Genomic DNA, 16960 nt, shown 5'->3' with positions numbered 1-16960 from the left:
GATCGTACCATACAAAGTGCATCAGGGTAATGGAAACAGAGTGAGGAATACAACATTATAGTGGCTCGGTGGTTAGCACTGCTGCCTCACAGCGCCAGGGACGCAGGTTCGATTCCAACCTGTGTGGAATTTGCACATTCTCCCAGTGTACGCGTGGGTTTCCTCTGGGTGCTCCGGTTTCCTCCCACAATCCCTAGATGTGCAGGTGAGGTGAATTGGCCGTGCCAAATTGCCCATAGTGTTCAGGGATGTGTACGTTAGGTGAATTAGTCAGGGGTAAATGTAGAGTAATGGGGAGTGCGTTTGAGTGGGATACTCTTCAGAAGGTCAGTGTGGGCTGAAGGGCCTGTTTCCCACACTGTAGGGATTCTAAGGAACGTGCACCAAGAGCCAGATTGACATTTCAGTTTAAAATTGGAGGGGTCCATTCAGAAATATAACAACAGAGTTTGTGTGGAGTTTGCACATTCTCCCCGTGTCTGTGAGGGTTTCCTCCCACGGTCCAAAGATGGGCGGGTCGGGTGAACTGGCCATGCTAAAATTGCTCGTAGCGTTAGGTGCATTAGTCAGGAGTGAATGTCGGGGAATGGGTCTGGGTGAGTTGCGCCTCGGAGGGTCGGTGCGGACTTGTTGGGCCGAAGGGCCTGCTTCCACACCGTAGGGAATCTAATCTTTAAAAAGAAAAAGACAGCGGGGAGGAAGCTGTTCTTGAATCTGTCGGTATGTGTGTTTAAGCTTTTGGATCTCCTGCCCGAAGAACATGGTTGTAAGAAATGGTGGGAGCGTTGGCTGTCTTTCCGAGGCAGCGAGATGGAAGGTTGGTTTGCGTTAGGGACCGCAGCCTCTCTCAGTGCTGTGCCCCGCGGTGATGCATCCGGAGAGAATGCTTTCGATGGTGCACCGATAAACATAGGTAAGAGTGTTTGTGGACTTGCCGAATCTCCTTCGCCTTCCTGAGGAAGTGACATGGTCAACAGGAGTCCTAGCTGACATGTCGCAGCACAACCCAGTCGGGCTCATATCCCTGCAAGTTAATTCCTCTCGAGTGCTGACCCAGTTTCAGATAGGAATCGTTGACCATCCACAGCCATCACCTTCGTGACCCTCGACCCCATTGTGAGAAACGGCAACACCTTCGGGAATGTGTAACCTTCAAACTAACCGAAGGGTCTGTTTCCGCACTCTTTAGCCAACAGAGTTTTACATGCGAATGTACCTGCCCCCCCGCACGAAGACTTTGAGGTATCTATGTCATGGACGGGGATTGGTATGGGATCTCCAGGAGAAAGGAGGGACAAGAGGGCGGGGCAGAGATTGTACATGTTTTGGGGAACGTAATATCACGCCAAGATCCGAGAGTGTCACTCGATTCCCTGGAACGCGACTATCGTTGGCTTTTGAATTGAGGCGAAATAATTGTCTGAAGGTTTGAAGCCTGGAGATGCACTGAGGCACAGGACACATCCTATTGACCGTGCTCCAGCTCACTGACTGCAGAGAGAGCTTTGACTGTACTGTGGGACACTGTGTACAGTCCTTTCTGCTGTTTCGTCAACGCAAAATGGCTGTGATGCAACGGACGAGGTAGGTGAACGCTGTTTGTAAAAAGCAAACTTTTGCATGTGTGTTTCCTAGTATGCGATTCCACCCAGTCCTCCCATCTCCTGACCCACCAGCGGCTCCACACCGGGGAGCGGCCGTTCCCCTGCCCCATGTGTGGGAAGGGATTCGGTGATGCTTCCCACCTGTCAGCTCACCGGAGCGTTCACAACTGATTGACCAGTGGGGCGGAGGTGGGCAGGGGGTATCGAATTCTGCTGTGCCTCTCCAGGACCGAACCGCACTCTGACAGCAAGTGGGCTTCTTTCTTGCTGGACTGGTCGCTCTGCATCCCCTTCCCCTGCCGCTTAGAGTCGTAGAGATGGACAGCACGGGAACAGACCCTTCGGTCCAACTCGTCCATTTCCCAGCACTTGGCCCATATCCCTCTAACTCCTTTGGGGCGGCACAGTGGTTCAGTGGTTAGCACTGCTGCCTCACAGCACCAGGGACCTGGGTTCGATTCCAGCCTTGGGCGACTGTCTGTGTGGAGTTTGCACATTCTCCCCATGTTTGTGTGGGTTTCCTCCTACAGTCTAAAGCTGTGCAGGTTAGGGTGGGTTGGCCGTGCTAAATTGCCCATAGTGTAGACAAGTGCATTAGTCAGCGGGAAACGTAGAGTAACAGGGGAATGGGTCTGAATGGGTTACTGTTAGGAGGGTCGCTGTGCACTTGCTGCGCCAAAGGGCCCGTTTCCACACTGTCGGAATTCTAAGATATGTTTCCGACAAAAAGCAGGCCTGAAAGTGGAAAGGAGACCAGGATAAGACCACGCGCAATAACATTCAATGGGCAAGCGGGTTGATTTCCCTACTCCTGCTCCTTAATACCTGTGTTTCAGGGGGAAAGAAAGAACTTGTGGACGCTGGAAATCTGAAACACAAGCAGAGATGGCTAGAGAAACTCAGCAGTGTCCGTGGGGAGGGAAAGCAGAGAGAATGTTTCAGGTGCGGGGACCCGTCTTTGGAACTGACGTTTCATCAATGCAGTCAGACTGAGACACGGTTCACGTTATCATCTCCTGGATGTAGGTTTGCTCGCTGAGCTGGAAGGTTCATTTCAGGAAGTTTCGTCACCCTACGAAGTAACATCTTCAGTGAGCCTCCGGCCGAACACGTTACCTAATATGGCGACGAAACATCTGAAAATGAACCTTCCAGCTCAGCGAGCAAACCTGCATCCAGAACCTCAACCTAAGCTACCAGTCCTCTCAAAGCTCACTCATTATCTACTCTCTCACAATGGGGAGGTGATGTTTTAAATGTCCAGAATGCAAGGGGTTCTGGGAACTTTGGAGTGGACTGATGTCCCATCGCTGTGTGCATGCTGATAAAAGAGCATGCGGGAATGGGTTCAAGCTGTCATCTTGCCTCACTGTACTGCAGTGAATTTGCACTGGAGGGGGTGTGTGTGTGGGTTCAGCTGCTGCGAGTGTGGGGAGGGGATTCACGCAGTCATCCCACCTGCTGAGACAGCAGCGAGCTCACCAGGAACCGGAAATTTCACTGTTAGTAAAATCCACAACTCGAGCGTGTTCACTCCAGTCACTGCAGTGGTCGGATTGCTGTTATTTTAAATTCACTCGTGGAACGTGAGAGTTATTGCTCAGGCCTGTGTCGTGTTGGCTAAAAAAAAAAAAATGATACCATCAGGGTGGCAAGGTGGTTAGCACTGCTGCCAGACAGCACCAAGGACCCGGGTTCAATTCCAGCCTCGGGCGACTGTCTGCGTGGAGGACTGTCTGCGAGGCTTTCCTCCCACAGTCTAAAGATGTGCAGGTTAGGTGGACTGGCCCAGGCCAGGCCAAATTGTCCCATTGTCTCCAGGTTTGTGTAGGCTAGGTGGATTAGCCATGGGACATGCAGGGTTACGGGGAAAGGCTGCAGGGCTGCTCTTCGGATGGAGCATGGTCTCGCTGGGCTGCTTCCACCCCGTGGGGATTGTATGATTTAAGGGTACATAGAGATGTCCAGCATAGAAACAGACCCCTTCGGTCCAACCCGTCCGTGCCGACCAGATATCCCAACCCAATCTAGTCCCATCTGCCACCAGCCCATGTCCCTCCAAACCCTTCCTATTCATATACCCATCCAGATGCCTCTTAAGTGTTGCAATTGTACCAGCCTCCACCACATCCCTCTGGCAGCTCATTCCATACACTTACCACCCTCTGCATGCAAAGGTTGTCCCTTAGCGCTCTTTTATACGTGATAAATGAGCAGTTGAAGTACAATACATAAGCAACTCATTTCGACTGGCGGGGGGGGTGAATCTGTCTGACCTTGGAGAGGTCGGTCCACTTGTGCGGTCGACACGGGGGCTACCTGGCCTCGTCACCTCACCTACTTTGGAGGGCTTGAAAAGTCCTGAAGTCATTCCAAAATGGGATTCAGCACGTAACCTTCGCTTCGGACTTTTCGCCATCCAGCTGGACTATTGTGGAGTCGGAGATTAGACCCCACCCCCTTGTGTCAACACCCTCAAAGGAGGCAGTAAAAAGACTCGGCTGTTTGTGCAGACAGAGGAACAGCGATTATCCGAAGGACATGGGCAGAGAGAATTTCGTTCCGTTAATCAAATGCTGGATACAATCGTTAGCTACGCATCGGGCCTTCGCGATCGTGTTTGAATCATCCAAAATTCGGTTAATTGAATGCCGGATAATCGAGGTTACTCTGGATGTGTATATTACGTATTTTAAGTGAACAGATTTACTCACAAGATTGCCTGTGTCTCTATATAAAGTCGGTTAAGTTAATAAATTTGCTTCCTGTTAAAAATGCTCATACTTGCTTGCATTAATTTTGATCAGACCTTACAGCCTAACAACACAGCCAGCACCTATTACTCATCCTTAGTTGCCCAGAGGACATTAAAGAGCAACCAGGTCTCCTCAAATTTCTATAAGGCTGAGGGGTGACCTTATAGAGGTTTATAAAAATCGTGAGAGGTGCGGGTTGAGGTAATAGTCAAGGTCATTTTCCACAGGGAGGAGGGGGGTGGGGGGAGCCCAGAACTGGAGGGTGTCGGTTTAAGTTGAGGGGGGCGGGGGGGGGGGGAAAAATTTAAAAAAGGGACCTAAGGGGTAACTTTTTCAGGGGATGGTGTGTGTGTGTGGAACGAGCTGCAACAGGTGATGGAGGAGGCTGCTACAATTACAACAACATCTGGATAAAATGGGGCTAGATTAACGTAGGATATCTGGTCGGCCTGGACGCTTCGGACCAAAGGGGCTGTTTCCATGCTCTCTGCCTCTAACCACACTTCTCGTGGGTCGATAGATACGAAGCTGGAAAAGCACAGCTGGCCAGGTAGCACCCAAGCAGGAGGAAAGTCTGCGTTTCAGGTGGAAACTCTATGTCCTGATCTGCTGTGCTCTTCCAGCTTCACATCTACCAAGTCTGACTGCCAACATCTGCAGTCCTTACTGTCTCCTAGCTACATTTCATATGGGTCTGGACAATGATTGCAGATTCCCCCGCCCCGCGGTACGTGTGTGAATCAGATGGGTTTTCTGTACAGCCAACGTTTTCTTAACCAGCATCCTCAGCAGCAAAATTGTGCCGTTGAGCAGATACCCCTGATAAATCAAGGAGGTCCACACCGTCAAATATAATCGTAAAAACGCCCACATTAAGGAATAGAAAAGTAATGCAGGAGAGGGGTGTACACGTCACTGTTATACTTTATTTATGGCATAAAATCACTTAAATGGTAATGCAACTGTGCCTTGAATGAAACTTATCAACAGAGAGCCTCATCACTTGCACGCTCAGCTGACAACTCAGACGTGGTGTCATTTGAGGAGAAATTGACATTTCGCGTGGCCATTATTGAACAAGTATATTTACGCTGATGTACATAAAAGGCTATAATAACTGGACAGAATAATACAGTAAACTTTGCAGTATTTGAGGTACATAATTGTTGCCGGTGATCAAAACAAAAACGTTTGTAAGAATTACAATCGACTGTGCTTGTGCGTGACCACCATGAAGCTAGTAAAAAAAAAAGGCAGCAAAAATTCAGTGAGTTTAAAATTGCCTCACCTGCCATGTGCTGGAATCATAGATTGGGTTCTGGATGACACATTACCATAAGGTTACCTGTAGCTTCCGAATCTGCTGCTAAATCACATCCAGGACTGAAACATATTCTTAGAGTCAGAGAGATGTACAGCACGGAAACAGACCCTTCGGTCCAACCCGTCCATGCTGACCCAGATATCCCAACCCAATCTAGTCCCACCTGCCGGCACCTGGCCCATATCCCTCCAAGCCCTTCCTGTTCATATACCCAGATGCCTTTTAAATGTAGCAATTGTACCAGCCTCCACCACTTCCGCTGGCAGCTCACTCTATATAAGTACCACCCTCTGCGTGAAAAAAATTGCCCCTTAAATCTCTTTTATATCTTTTCCCCTCTCACCCTAACCCTATGCACTCTAGTTCTGGACTCACCCAGCCCAGGGAAAAAAAAAGCTGTCTATTTATCCTCTCCATGCCCCTCATGATTTTATAAAAGTCACCCCTCAGCCTCCGACGCTCCAGGGAAAACAGACCCAACCTGTTCAGTCTCTTCCTGTAGCTCAAATCCTCCAACCTTGGCAACATCCTTGTAAATCTTTTCTGAACCCTTTCAAGTTTCACAACATCTTTCTGAAAGGAAGATCAGAATTGCACGCAATATTCCAACAGTGGCCTAACCAATGTCCTGTACAGCCGCAACATGACCTCCCAACTCCTGTACTCAATACTCTGACCAATAAAGGAAAGCATACCAAACACTATCCTATCCACCTGCGACTCCACTTTCAAGGAGCTATGAACCTGCACTCCGAGGTCTCTTTGTTCAGCAACACTCCCCAGGACCTTACCATTAAGTGTATAAGTCCTGCTAAGATTTGCTTTCCCAAAATGCAGCACCTCGCATTTATCTAAATTAAACTCCATCTGCCACTTCTCAGCCTGTTGGCCCATCTGATCAACTCTAGCTCAGTTATAGGACTCAATACTCTCAAATGAAGTCAAATTAAATCAGTTGGAACAAATTACTGCAGATGCTGGGATCTGTACTGAAAGCAACAAATGCTGGAGATCACAGCAGGTCAGACATGCAGGGAGTGTAAGCTAACAGAGTCTCGGTGACTCTTCCAGATCAGTTATTTGTTGTTTAACACACATGATGATGAATTTCTTTTTGATATGTATAACTGCATTGTGTATTCATGGTTCTTCATACTGGATATGCCAACAAATGGAAACATTCTGTCCACATAAAACTGTCTAACCCGTTCAGAATTTTAAAGGACAAACATGTCTTCTCTTGGTTCGAGTTTGCTGTGTGTATATAGCCCTGCCTGACCTGCTGCGAAAGGTGCTTACAGACTCCATCCCAGTCAGTCCACGATTGAAATTTAACAGAATCCCCGCAGCATGGAAGCAGGCCATTCAACCCATGCCGACCCTCCGATAGAGCAACCCCACCCCCCCCACCCAAAGCATTTAGGACCATTTGGCATGGCCTGTTTGGCACAGCCTATTTTGCCGCAGACCCATTTAGGTGGAGAAGTATTTTGGCGCAGATATACGGTAGTCATCAACGAAAATCAGCATAATAGTAGAATTATTAAATGGGTAGTTTCCACTAGTTTGTAGTTATTATTAAAATAACTAGTCAAAAGCAAAACAAACTGCAGAGGGAACTTTACAAGTGATTGATGAGTGCCTAGAAAATTTGTCGGAAGCTTGCCAAGGAACGATGCCCTAACAACAGAGCGCTGAAGAAAATGGTTTGTAGGACAAGGAAAGAAATTGCTGCTTACCCAGTAAATCCAAGAAATTTAGAAGAACTTGTAATTCCAGATAGCTTTAAAACATATTCTGTTAATGAATATAACGAAGAACAATTTTTTACTAAGCCGACAGCGGTCGCACCACCTGCAGAATTCTTATATTCGGAAGAAAAAAGAATGCAGAGTTTCTGAAACAATCAAAAAGGTTATATGTTGATGGAACGTTCAAAATTTCCCCACCTCTGTTTTCAGACGTTTATGTTATTTTAGGAGAAATACATAAAAGTGTGTTCCCACTGTTGTATGCTTTAATCCCAAATAAGTTACGAACAATAAATTATTTGAAGTGGTTCTGGAAAGACAGCCTGAACGCCGCCCTGACATTATCAACTGTGACTTTGAACTTGTACATCTTGTAGCAAGGGCACGATATTCCGTTGTAATTAAAGAAATTCAGGGAATTTAATGGGTTTTTTTTTATATAAGTTTTGAGGAACCACGGTTACAAGTGGACTAATCACAGACTAAATGCAGTTGATACACAAATAACTGGAAACTATCCATTAAATAATTCTACTATTATATTGTCTTTCTTTCATGACTACCGTATATCTGTGCCAAAATGAGTCTGTGGAAAAGTAGGCTGCGCTGAATGGTCCCACTCCAACCCCCAAATCCTGCATTTCCCTTTTGCTAATCCACCTCGCCTGCACATCTCTGGACACAAAGGGGCAATTTAGCGTGGCTAATCCACCCTAACCTGCCCATCTTTGGGCTGTGGGAGGAAGGCCGTGCAGACGCGGAGTGGGGAGGGGGGGGGGGGGGGGAAGAATGCACAAACAGACACAGTCGCCCGAGGCTGGAATCGAACCCGGGTCCCACGTGAGGCAGCAGTGCTAACCACTGAGACAGTGTGTTCTGCAACTGTCTGTCCTCTTGCTCACTGGGCTGAGGATGACCACATTCACGTCCTCCACCATGTTGCTCCTTGTAAAGATGTCAGCCACTCGAATTAAGAGTCTCCTCCCCAGGCCTTTCACCTTATCTTTAATGTTGCCTCGTCTCTCTGATGCTCTCACAGTTAGTTACCTGCTGAGGTAACTTCTGAGACAAACACACAAGAGCAGAAATCAGGCCATTCAGCCGATCGGGTCAGCTCCAACATTCAGTCGTGGCTGATAAGCTTCTCAACCCCATGCTCCCCAGAACCCTTGATATTCAAGAACCTATTTAACTCAACCTTAAACATGCTCTGTGACCTGGCCTCCACAGCCTTCTGTGGTAGTGAATTCCTTAGATTCACCACTCTCTGGCTGAAGAAGTTTCTTCTTATCTCCATTCTAAAAGGTCTCTTCCCTCTACTCTAAGGCTGTGCCCTCAGGTCTTAGACTCTCCTACCAATGAGAACACCTTCCCAGCATCTACTCTATCCAGTAGATTTAGTACTCTGTATGTTTCATTCCCCCCCCCCACCCCATATCCTTCTAAACTCCATTGAGGATAAAACCAGAGTTCTCAAATGTTGCTCATGTGTTCAGCTTTTCATTCCTAGGACCATACAACCACATCCTATGGTTGTGAATTTAACATCTGCTTCCTATCTTTTGAAAGAAATACTTGCCGGTTCCCTGTTGGACGTCCCGAGTCTGCATCATGTATGTACGGCCTCCACTGTTACCAGACACCAATAAGGGGAAGTGTTCCAGCATGTTCAGGATATTAAAAGACAATACCAACCCTGGCAACATCCTTGTCAATCTTTTCCGCAGCCTTTAAAGTTTCACGACGCCTTTCCTGTTGCAGGCGAAACCGGAACTAAATGCAGTATTCCAAAACGTGGCCTCACCGATGTGCTGCACAGCTGCATCACGACCTCCCAACTTCAGTACCTGATCTACTGACCAATAAAAACAAGTGTACCAACAGTCACCTTCACTGTCCTGTCTACCTGCGATTCCACCTGCAAAAGGAACTATGAACCTGCACCCCAAGGTCTCTTTGCTCAGCAACGTTCCCCAAGATCCTACCATTAAGTAAGAGTCCTGCTCTGATTCGCCATTCCGAAACGCAGCACCTCTTATTTATCTAAATTAAACTCCACCTGCCACTCCTGAGCCCTTCTGATGTACTCAGAGCTGACCTTCATTGTCCGCTGCACCAATTTTAATGACATCTGCAAACTTATTAACCATTCCTCTTGCGTTCACATCAAAATCATTAATATTAAAGTGTCAGGAAGGCAGTGGACCCAGCACCAATCCCTTGTGGCACAACACTGGTCACAGGCCTCCAGTCTGAAAAGCAACCCTGTGTCCCCTACCTTCAAGCCAATTTTGTATCCAAGAGCGAGCTTTCCCTGTGATCTCACCTTGCTAACCAGTCTACTGTGCGGAATCTGGTCAAATGCCTTGCTTAGGTCCACACAGACAATGTCCACCTCTCTGCCTTCAATCTTCTTCAAAAGACAATCAAATTATTTACCCAGCTTTATGCACTTTCAGACATCCAGCACCTCATCCTCTCTGATGTGGACACTTAAGACATCACTATTTATTTCTCCAGCTTCCTTATCCTCGTTTAGTATCTCGCCCATCTCTCTTGCAGTTGCACACAGAGGGCCTTGTTGATCTTTTGCGGGGGATGGGGGGGGCTCCCCTCTCCCTGATTCCTCTTTTGTCATTGATGTATTCGTAGAGTCCCTTTGGATTCTCCTTCAGCCTTTTCGCCCTCATGATTTCCCTCTTCAGCATATTCCTCCTGGCCTCGAGGGATTCGCTCTATCCCCAGCTGTCCAGACCTGCCACAATGCCTCCTTTCTCTTGACCAGGGCCTCAAATTCTGTCATCCAGCATTCCCTACCAACCTTGGCCCTTCACGCTAACAGGAACGTACTGCCTCTCATTCTTGAAGGCCTCTCACTTTCCAGCCGTCCCTTTACCCGCGAGTATCTGCCCCGGTCAGCTTTTGAAAATTCTTGTTAAAATACTGTTAAAATTGGCAAATTTAGAACTTTAAACTTTTTGATATGTCTATTGTGTTTCCATAACTAATTTTGACAGGAACAAAATTACCAGTGGCCCCAAAGAGCTCCCCCCACTGACCTCAGTCACTCGTCCTATTTCCCAAGAAAAGGTCACATTCTGCTCCTTGTCTGGTGTGTACATCACACACTGAATGGTGACATTTTCCTGTACACACTTAAATTCCTTTCCATACAAGCCCTTAATACTGTGGCAGCCCTAGTCTATGCTTGGACAATTAAAACCCCCATACCATCATGACCCTATCATTCTTACAGATAACAGATCTCCTTTCAAACTTGCTTCTTGAATTTCCCACTGACTATTGGGGTGGGGGGTGGGAAGGGAGGGCCCCACAATACAATCCCAATTCGGTGATCATCCCTTTCATATCTCAGTTCCATCCAGTGGATGTACTTCCAAGAATATCTTCCCATAATGTCATCCCTAACCAAAAACACCACTCTGAACGGGGAACAACCCTCCACCTCCATCCTCGGTCTCCTACCATCAAGCCAACTTTGGCTAGCTCTCCCTGGATCCCACGTTTTTAGATTAGATTAGATTACTTAGTGTGGAAACAGGCCCTTCGGCCCAACAAGTCCACACTGACCCTCCGAAGAGCAACCAACCCACACCCATTCCCCTGCATTTTACCCTTTCACCTAACACTGCGGGCAATTTAGCATGGCCAATTCACCTAACCTGCACATTTTTGGACTGTGGGAGGAAACCGGAGCACCCGGAGGAAACCCACGCAGACACGGGGAGAATGTGCAAACTCCACACAGACAATTGCCTGAGGCGGGAATCGAACCCCAGTCTCTGGCGCTGTGAGGCAGCAGTGCTAACCACTGTGCCACCGTGCCGCCCACAAACGTTAGCCAACCTTTACATTACATTACATTACAGTGTGGAAACAGGCCCTTCGGCCCAACAAGTCCACACCGACCCGCCGAAGCGCAACCCATCCATACCCCTACATTTACCTAACACTACGGGCAATTTAGCGTGGCCATTTCACCTGACCGGAACATCTTTGGACTGTGGGAGGAAACCGGAGCACCCGGAGGAAACCCACGCAGACACGGGGAGAATGTGCAAACTCCACACAGTCAGTTGCCTGAGGCGGGAATTGAAGCCAGGTCTCTGGCGCTGTGGGGCAGCAGTGCTAACCACTGTGCTTACTCAGCAGTCTATTGACTGCCCTGCCTTCATCCACCGTTTCGGTCACCTCTTCAACATAAACTCAATCAAGTTTGAGACACACGATTTCTGACAGCGTTGAAACACGGGAACGTGTGAAATAACAGACGGTTCAGGTGCTGACTGGGATGGAATGACTGGGCAGACAGTGAACGCCAGGTATAACACAGCACTGTCACCCAGCTGTAGGAGCTCCAAATGGTCTCATTCAAATCACTCAATGGGATTCCCCAGAGGCTCAGAAATACACAAAGATACATCTACACACTCTTGATGAAACACACACACACACACCCAACTTAAACAGGCACATTCACATACACACTGAACTTCCTGTCCAATTGGACGGCCAACAGCAACCCCACTGTTCAATTGGTTCGTTAAAAATCTTGGTACCTGGAAGCTCATGATGCCAGAGAAAGCAGTCTAAGGATCGTGCGAGAGACTGACCTTCCAAGTTCACTTCCGTTCTCTGAAACTGTTTAATCTACACAGAGTGAGCAATGACACATTAACAATGACACCCGGCGACCAACCCCCAGTCAGAGATTGCGCTAGACACAGGAAACATTAGCCTCTACATGTCCTGTCGAAATCACAGACGATACTAAAACCGCACAAATGTGATGATGAAGGGAGATGAGAGAGAAAGACGATGGCGCCGTTGCGATTTGGTGATCAGACGCTCCGGTGAAATCAAACTGATGGAAGTTGCATCGTCGCTTATAATTTACAAACAGAATTGCGACGTCCGTGTGCTGCCTCACTCACATCTTCCGTGAACATCGCATTGGAGATTTAAGAGCAAGTGGCCCCACTGCATCTTGCACAAAATCACTTTCGCCACACAGGCACGCCTGCTCTTGAATAGTTTGCCCCAGCTCAGAGGGACGTTACAGGGACCACTACTTCCGAATGACACTGCTCTATCGCCACAGGAAACAGGAGCCCATTGTCCAGGCTGACCCTCCACTGAGGGACTACTGCCCAGAGACAGGCAGCATCCTTCATGTAGGGCACGTGGCAGCTCTGAAAACACCACCTTCCAATCCCTCTTTGTAGAGGCAAGCCCGTAAAAGGAAAAGCCTTCCCTTAAATCAGCACCTCCCGGTCAGAGGAGAAGGGTTCATCTTTCTGCTGGTTTCTCAAAATGCGCACAGATGCTTCAATTATCTTTTCAAATCGAATCAAAAAGCCATTCTGCGTTTTACAGGATGTGTGTTTTTTTTTTAAAATATTCCACCTTGCACAAAAAAAAAGGTCACTTTTCCCCCCCGCTGTTTGTTCTTCAGGTAACTTTGCAAATAACTATAATAAAGCTGAAGACACACAGAAGACTAAAGACAGTTGTTTGGTCGCTCAGAACTTGAGGATTTGAAAAAAATAAAAAGATTCGTGTTGCTCTAATGAGCATGAGACCACGCAAAAAAAAAAGCTGTAACAAAATGCGCCATTTTTCAAGCAATTGCTGAGAGCAAAATAGTTAGCCTTTGTCGTTAAGCTGCAGCTTTGACATTCCTTGACCAAAAATATTTGGGAGATTGTTCCTCTGATGATCTATTGGCACAGAACCACAGTCTGCAAGCAGATAAGAGCATTTTAAAAGTGACCCCGTCACACTGAGTAAGATGTCCCCGTCGTTTCAATCATCGTTCTTTCATAATGTGACAGTTTAGCGTATCCTCAAGTTCTGGGAAAATAAAAAAGGTCATGTCGGAATTGAAAACGTTAACTCTGTCCTTCTCTCGGGATCCGATGAGTCACTTCCAATATTTTCTGTCCCACAAAATAGTAAACTTCAGCCAGTTTATTGAGTCGTTAATATTGGCAGACGCAAACCTAATGACGTCAGTTGCATCTGAGATGGACAGTCTACCGTCAGCACAGAAAAGCAGTGCAGTCTGGTTACCTATGGATTTGCTGGTGTCTCAGGAGGTGTTGCGATTGAGTGAACTCCATCCCACAGACCGAGCAGCTGAAAGGCTGATCCACACTGTGGACCCGCTGGTGTGTCAGCAGCTGGGATGACCACGGGAATCCTTTCCCGCACACGGAGCAGGTGAACGGCTTCTCCCCCGTGTGAGTGCGCCGGTGCTCCTGGAGGTCGCTCGCCTGCCTGAAGGTCTTCCCGCAGGACGCGCACCTGTACGGGCCCTCCTTCGTGTGGAAGTAGTGGTGCGACTGGACGGCGTCTATCTGATCGAACCTCTCCCCGCACACGAAGCAAGCGAACGGCTTCTGCCCCGTGTGAATCCGCTGGTGCTCGGTGAGCAGGGAGGAAGACTTGAAGCCGTGCCCGCAGGTCGTGCAGCTGAACGGCTTCTCCTCGGTGTGGACCCGCTGGTGCAGGGAAAGGCCGGACGACTGAGTGAACCTCCTCCCGCACTCGGAGCAGGTGAACGGCCTCTCCCCGGTGTGAATGCGCCGGTGTATATCCAGCCGGGACGAACAAGTGAACCTTTTACCGCAGTCCTCACACTTCCACGGTTTCTCCATGGCGCTGGTTGTGTGTGTCTCCCTTGACCGCACGAGTGATTCTTTCACCACTGAGAGTAGTGGGGTACTGTTTCAGGCTATTCAGGCTCTTGGCACAGTGAATGCGCTCGAACACCCTCCCTTGAGAGTGTGTGCGTGTGTCTCAGTGCTTTTCCACTCTCACCTGATTGAAATGTTCTCCCCTGTACACAATAGAGGAACGTTTCTCCTTCCACATTCCAAACCTGACAATCGCCAAATACCTGATGAATCGAGCAACTCTATTCAATCTTGATGTGATGCTTGGTTTCCATTTCCCAACTTCAAATCATATCCTTCCAATACCTGGAAAAGGAACATATAAAATGATTAACTGTACACAGAGCTAGAGATTCAGAACAACAATTACAGTTACTTCAGAATAGTATTTTTCTCCGCCTCTTGTTCCCTCAAAGTTACAAATCCTCATCCCATACAGTTTCTTCCCACAGAACCTTTCCTATTCACGTATCTATCCAAAAGTCTTTTCAATGTTATAACTGTTCCCACACCTACCACTTCCTCTGGCAGCTCATTCCAAATGTGAACTACCTTGTGAGAGAAAAAGTTGTCGCTCAGTTCCCTTTGAAATCTATCTTTCTCCTCTCCCCCTAGTTTCAAACAGTCCCACCCTAGGGAAAAAGACCTGCGCTGTTCACCTTATTTATGCCCCTCAGGATTTCATAAGCTTCCACAAGTTTGCCCCTCCGCCTCCCACACTCCAGTGACAACATCCAAGTGAATCTTTTCTGAACCCTCTCCATTTAATAATATCCTTCCTATAGCGGGCTGACAAGAACTGTGCACAGTACTCCAAAAGTGGCCTCGTCGAAAACCCTGTACAACATCAAGATGATGTCCCAACTCCTATACTCAAAAGGAATGAGCAATGAAGGTGAGTATGCTAGATGGCTTTTTAACCACCCTATCTGTGATGCAACTTTCAAATAACTATGCTCCCGAACACCTAGGACTCTCTGCTCAAATACAACAGCATTTAAAAGGCATCTGGATGGGGACAGGAACAGAAAGTATTTAGAGGGATATGGGCCAAATGGGACTAGATTAATTGGGAATATATGGACAGCTCGGGCAAAGTGTGTTTCCATCCTATAGATCTCTATGATAACACTACCTTGAGCTCTGTCATTACCTGTATAATTCATTCTCTTGTTTTTTTTAACCAAAATACAACACCTCGCATTTATCCAAATTAAACTCCATCTGCCACTCCTCAGCCCACTGAGCCAAATCGATTAAGAACACTTTGCAGTCAAGATAACCATCCTCACTGTCCAATGGATCACCAATTTTGGTGCCATCTGCAAACTTACCACACTTTCGATATTCACATCCAAATCATTTACATAAATGACCAACAGCAAACGCAGTTATAGAGTCACGGAGTTGCATAGCACAAAAACAGACTAGTCGCAGCACCAGGGTCCCGGGTTCGGTTCCAGCCTCGGGCACATTCTCCCCGTGTCTGCGTGGGTTTCCTCCCACAGTCACAAAGATGTGCAGGGCAGGTGAATTGGCCCTGCTAAATTGTCCATAGTGTTAGGTGCATTAGTCAGAGGGAAATGGGTCTGGGTGGGTTACCCTCCGGAGGATCGGGGGGGGGGGGGGGGGGGGGTGGACTGGTGGGGCCGAAGGGCCCGTTTCCACGCTGTAAGGAATCTAACGTAACCTCATCCCTGCCGACTAGACGCCCCAAATTAATCCAGTTGCATTTCTCAGCACTTGGCCCATAGCCCTCTAAACCCTTCCTATTCACGTATCCGTCCAGATGCCTTTTAAGTGCTGTCATTGTACCAGCTTGCCCCTTTTTAAATCTTTGCAATCTCACCCTAAACCCATGCCCTCCAGTTCTGGGCTGAGCTGTTTTATTACCTCCCCCCTTCCCCCTTAACGTATGACAGAGCACACCCACCACCAGGCCCTGACCTGAGCCAGGGTTGCCTCAGATATTTCCAGAGAAGGAGGACGCAGCATGCAAGCTGCAAACCAGGGAAGCTGCCAACCCGGAAACGGGCTTGCAGTCACGTGACCACCACACCCGGGGGTCGACTGCACCGCCACGCGCCGCCGGCTGATTGACGGCGGCCCCCAGCCAATGGGGAGGGGGCGGCCCGATGACAGGCAGGCAGGGTCCCGCCAACCAGAGCGCGGCACGGGGGCGGGGCTTGCGCCACCAAAGTGCCCGGATGCGGCCGTTCCACCCGCAGAGTCACCGACCGTGAAGCCCAGACAAAAGCCCGAGCGGTCGCTGCCCTCAGGAACAGCGGACGGGTGGCGTGCGATTCCGAGAACGAGGCCTTTACCACGCCGGGTGTTTATAAAGCCCTCCTTACTTCACCCGATGGCCTGGACCCGTCCTTCCGCGTCCGACGGAACGACTCGATCGCAGCGCGACGTCCGGAGCGAGCGTTTCGAGTCGGATCGGGTCCCGGCCGTGCGCATGCTCCTCGCCGCGGAGCCCCGGGTGGGGTGGGGGGGGGAGGAGGAGGAGGGTGATGGACGGCGCGTCTCGGCCAGTAAGGAGGGCCGAGGGGGCGGGGCTGGCGACGCGCCGGCCAATCGGCACGAGCGGGGCCGGCGGACCGGGCGGAGCCGCCCAACCAATCGGAGTCAAAGGGACGGGCGGAGCCGGATCGAACCAATCGGAATGAAAGGATGGGCGGGGCTGGAGGACCGAGCGGGGAGCTGGTCCTCCCAAGCGCTGGGTGGGAGTGGATGGGCGGGGCTGGAGGACCTGGCGAGCGGGGTGCTGGTCCTCCCAAGCGCTGGGTGGGAGTGGATGGGCGGGGCTGGAGGACCTGGCGAG

At 49.0% G+C, this 16960-nt stretch overlaps 1 protein-coding gene across 2 annotated transcripts; it reads right to left on the bottom strand.

Moving 5' to 3' along the window:
- Positions 1–5266: 5266 nt before the first annotated feature.
- LOC122543583 (uncharacterized) lies at positions 5267–16612 on the bottom strand. Of its 2 annotated transcripts, none has more exons than XM_043682396.2 (2): positions 16488–16612; positions 5267–14439 (listed from the first exon to the last, which is right to left on the bottom strand). In XM_043682396.2, the coding sequence occupies exon 2, from the start codon at positions 14113–14115 to the stop codon at positions 13525–13527; it is 591 nt and encodes a 196-aa protein (XP_043538331.1). In that variant the 5' UTR covers positions 14116–14439; positions 16488–16612; the 3' UTR covers positions 5267–13524. The 2 variants fall into 2 exon arrangements, with proteins under 2 accessions (XP_043538331.1, XP_043538332.1); XM_043682397.2 differs by lacking the exon at positions 16488–16612 and adding an exon at positions 16067–16127.
- Between the last annotated feature and the right edge of the window lie 348 nt (positions 16613–16960).

Source organism: Chiloscyllium plagiosum, unplaced genomic scaffold (genome assembly GCF_037043375.1).
Source record: "Chiloscyllium plagiosum isolate Xiang-an unplaced genomic scaffold, Cpla_swu_hap1 HiC_scaffold_27, whole genome shotgun sequence".
Lineage (NCBI taxonomy): Eukaryota > Metazoa > Chordata > Chondrichthyes > Orectolobiformes > Hemiscylliidae > Chiloscyllium > Chiloscyllium plagiosum.
Note: the sequence above shows the minus strand (reverse complement) of the source record. Positions and strands in the feature narration are given on the sequence as shown.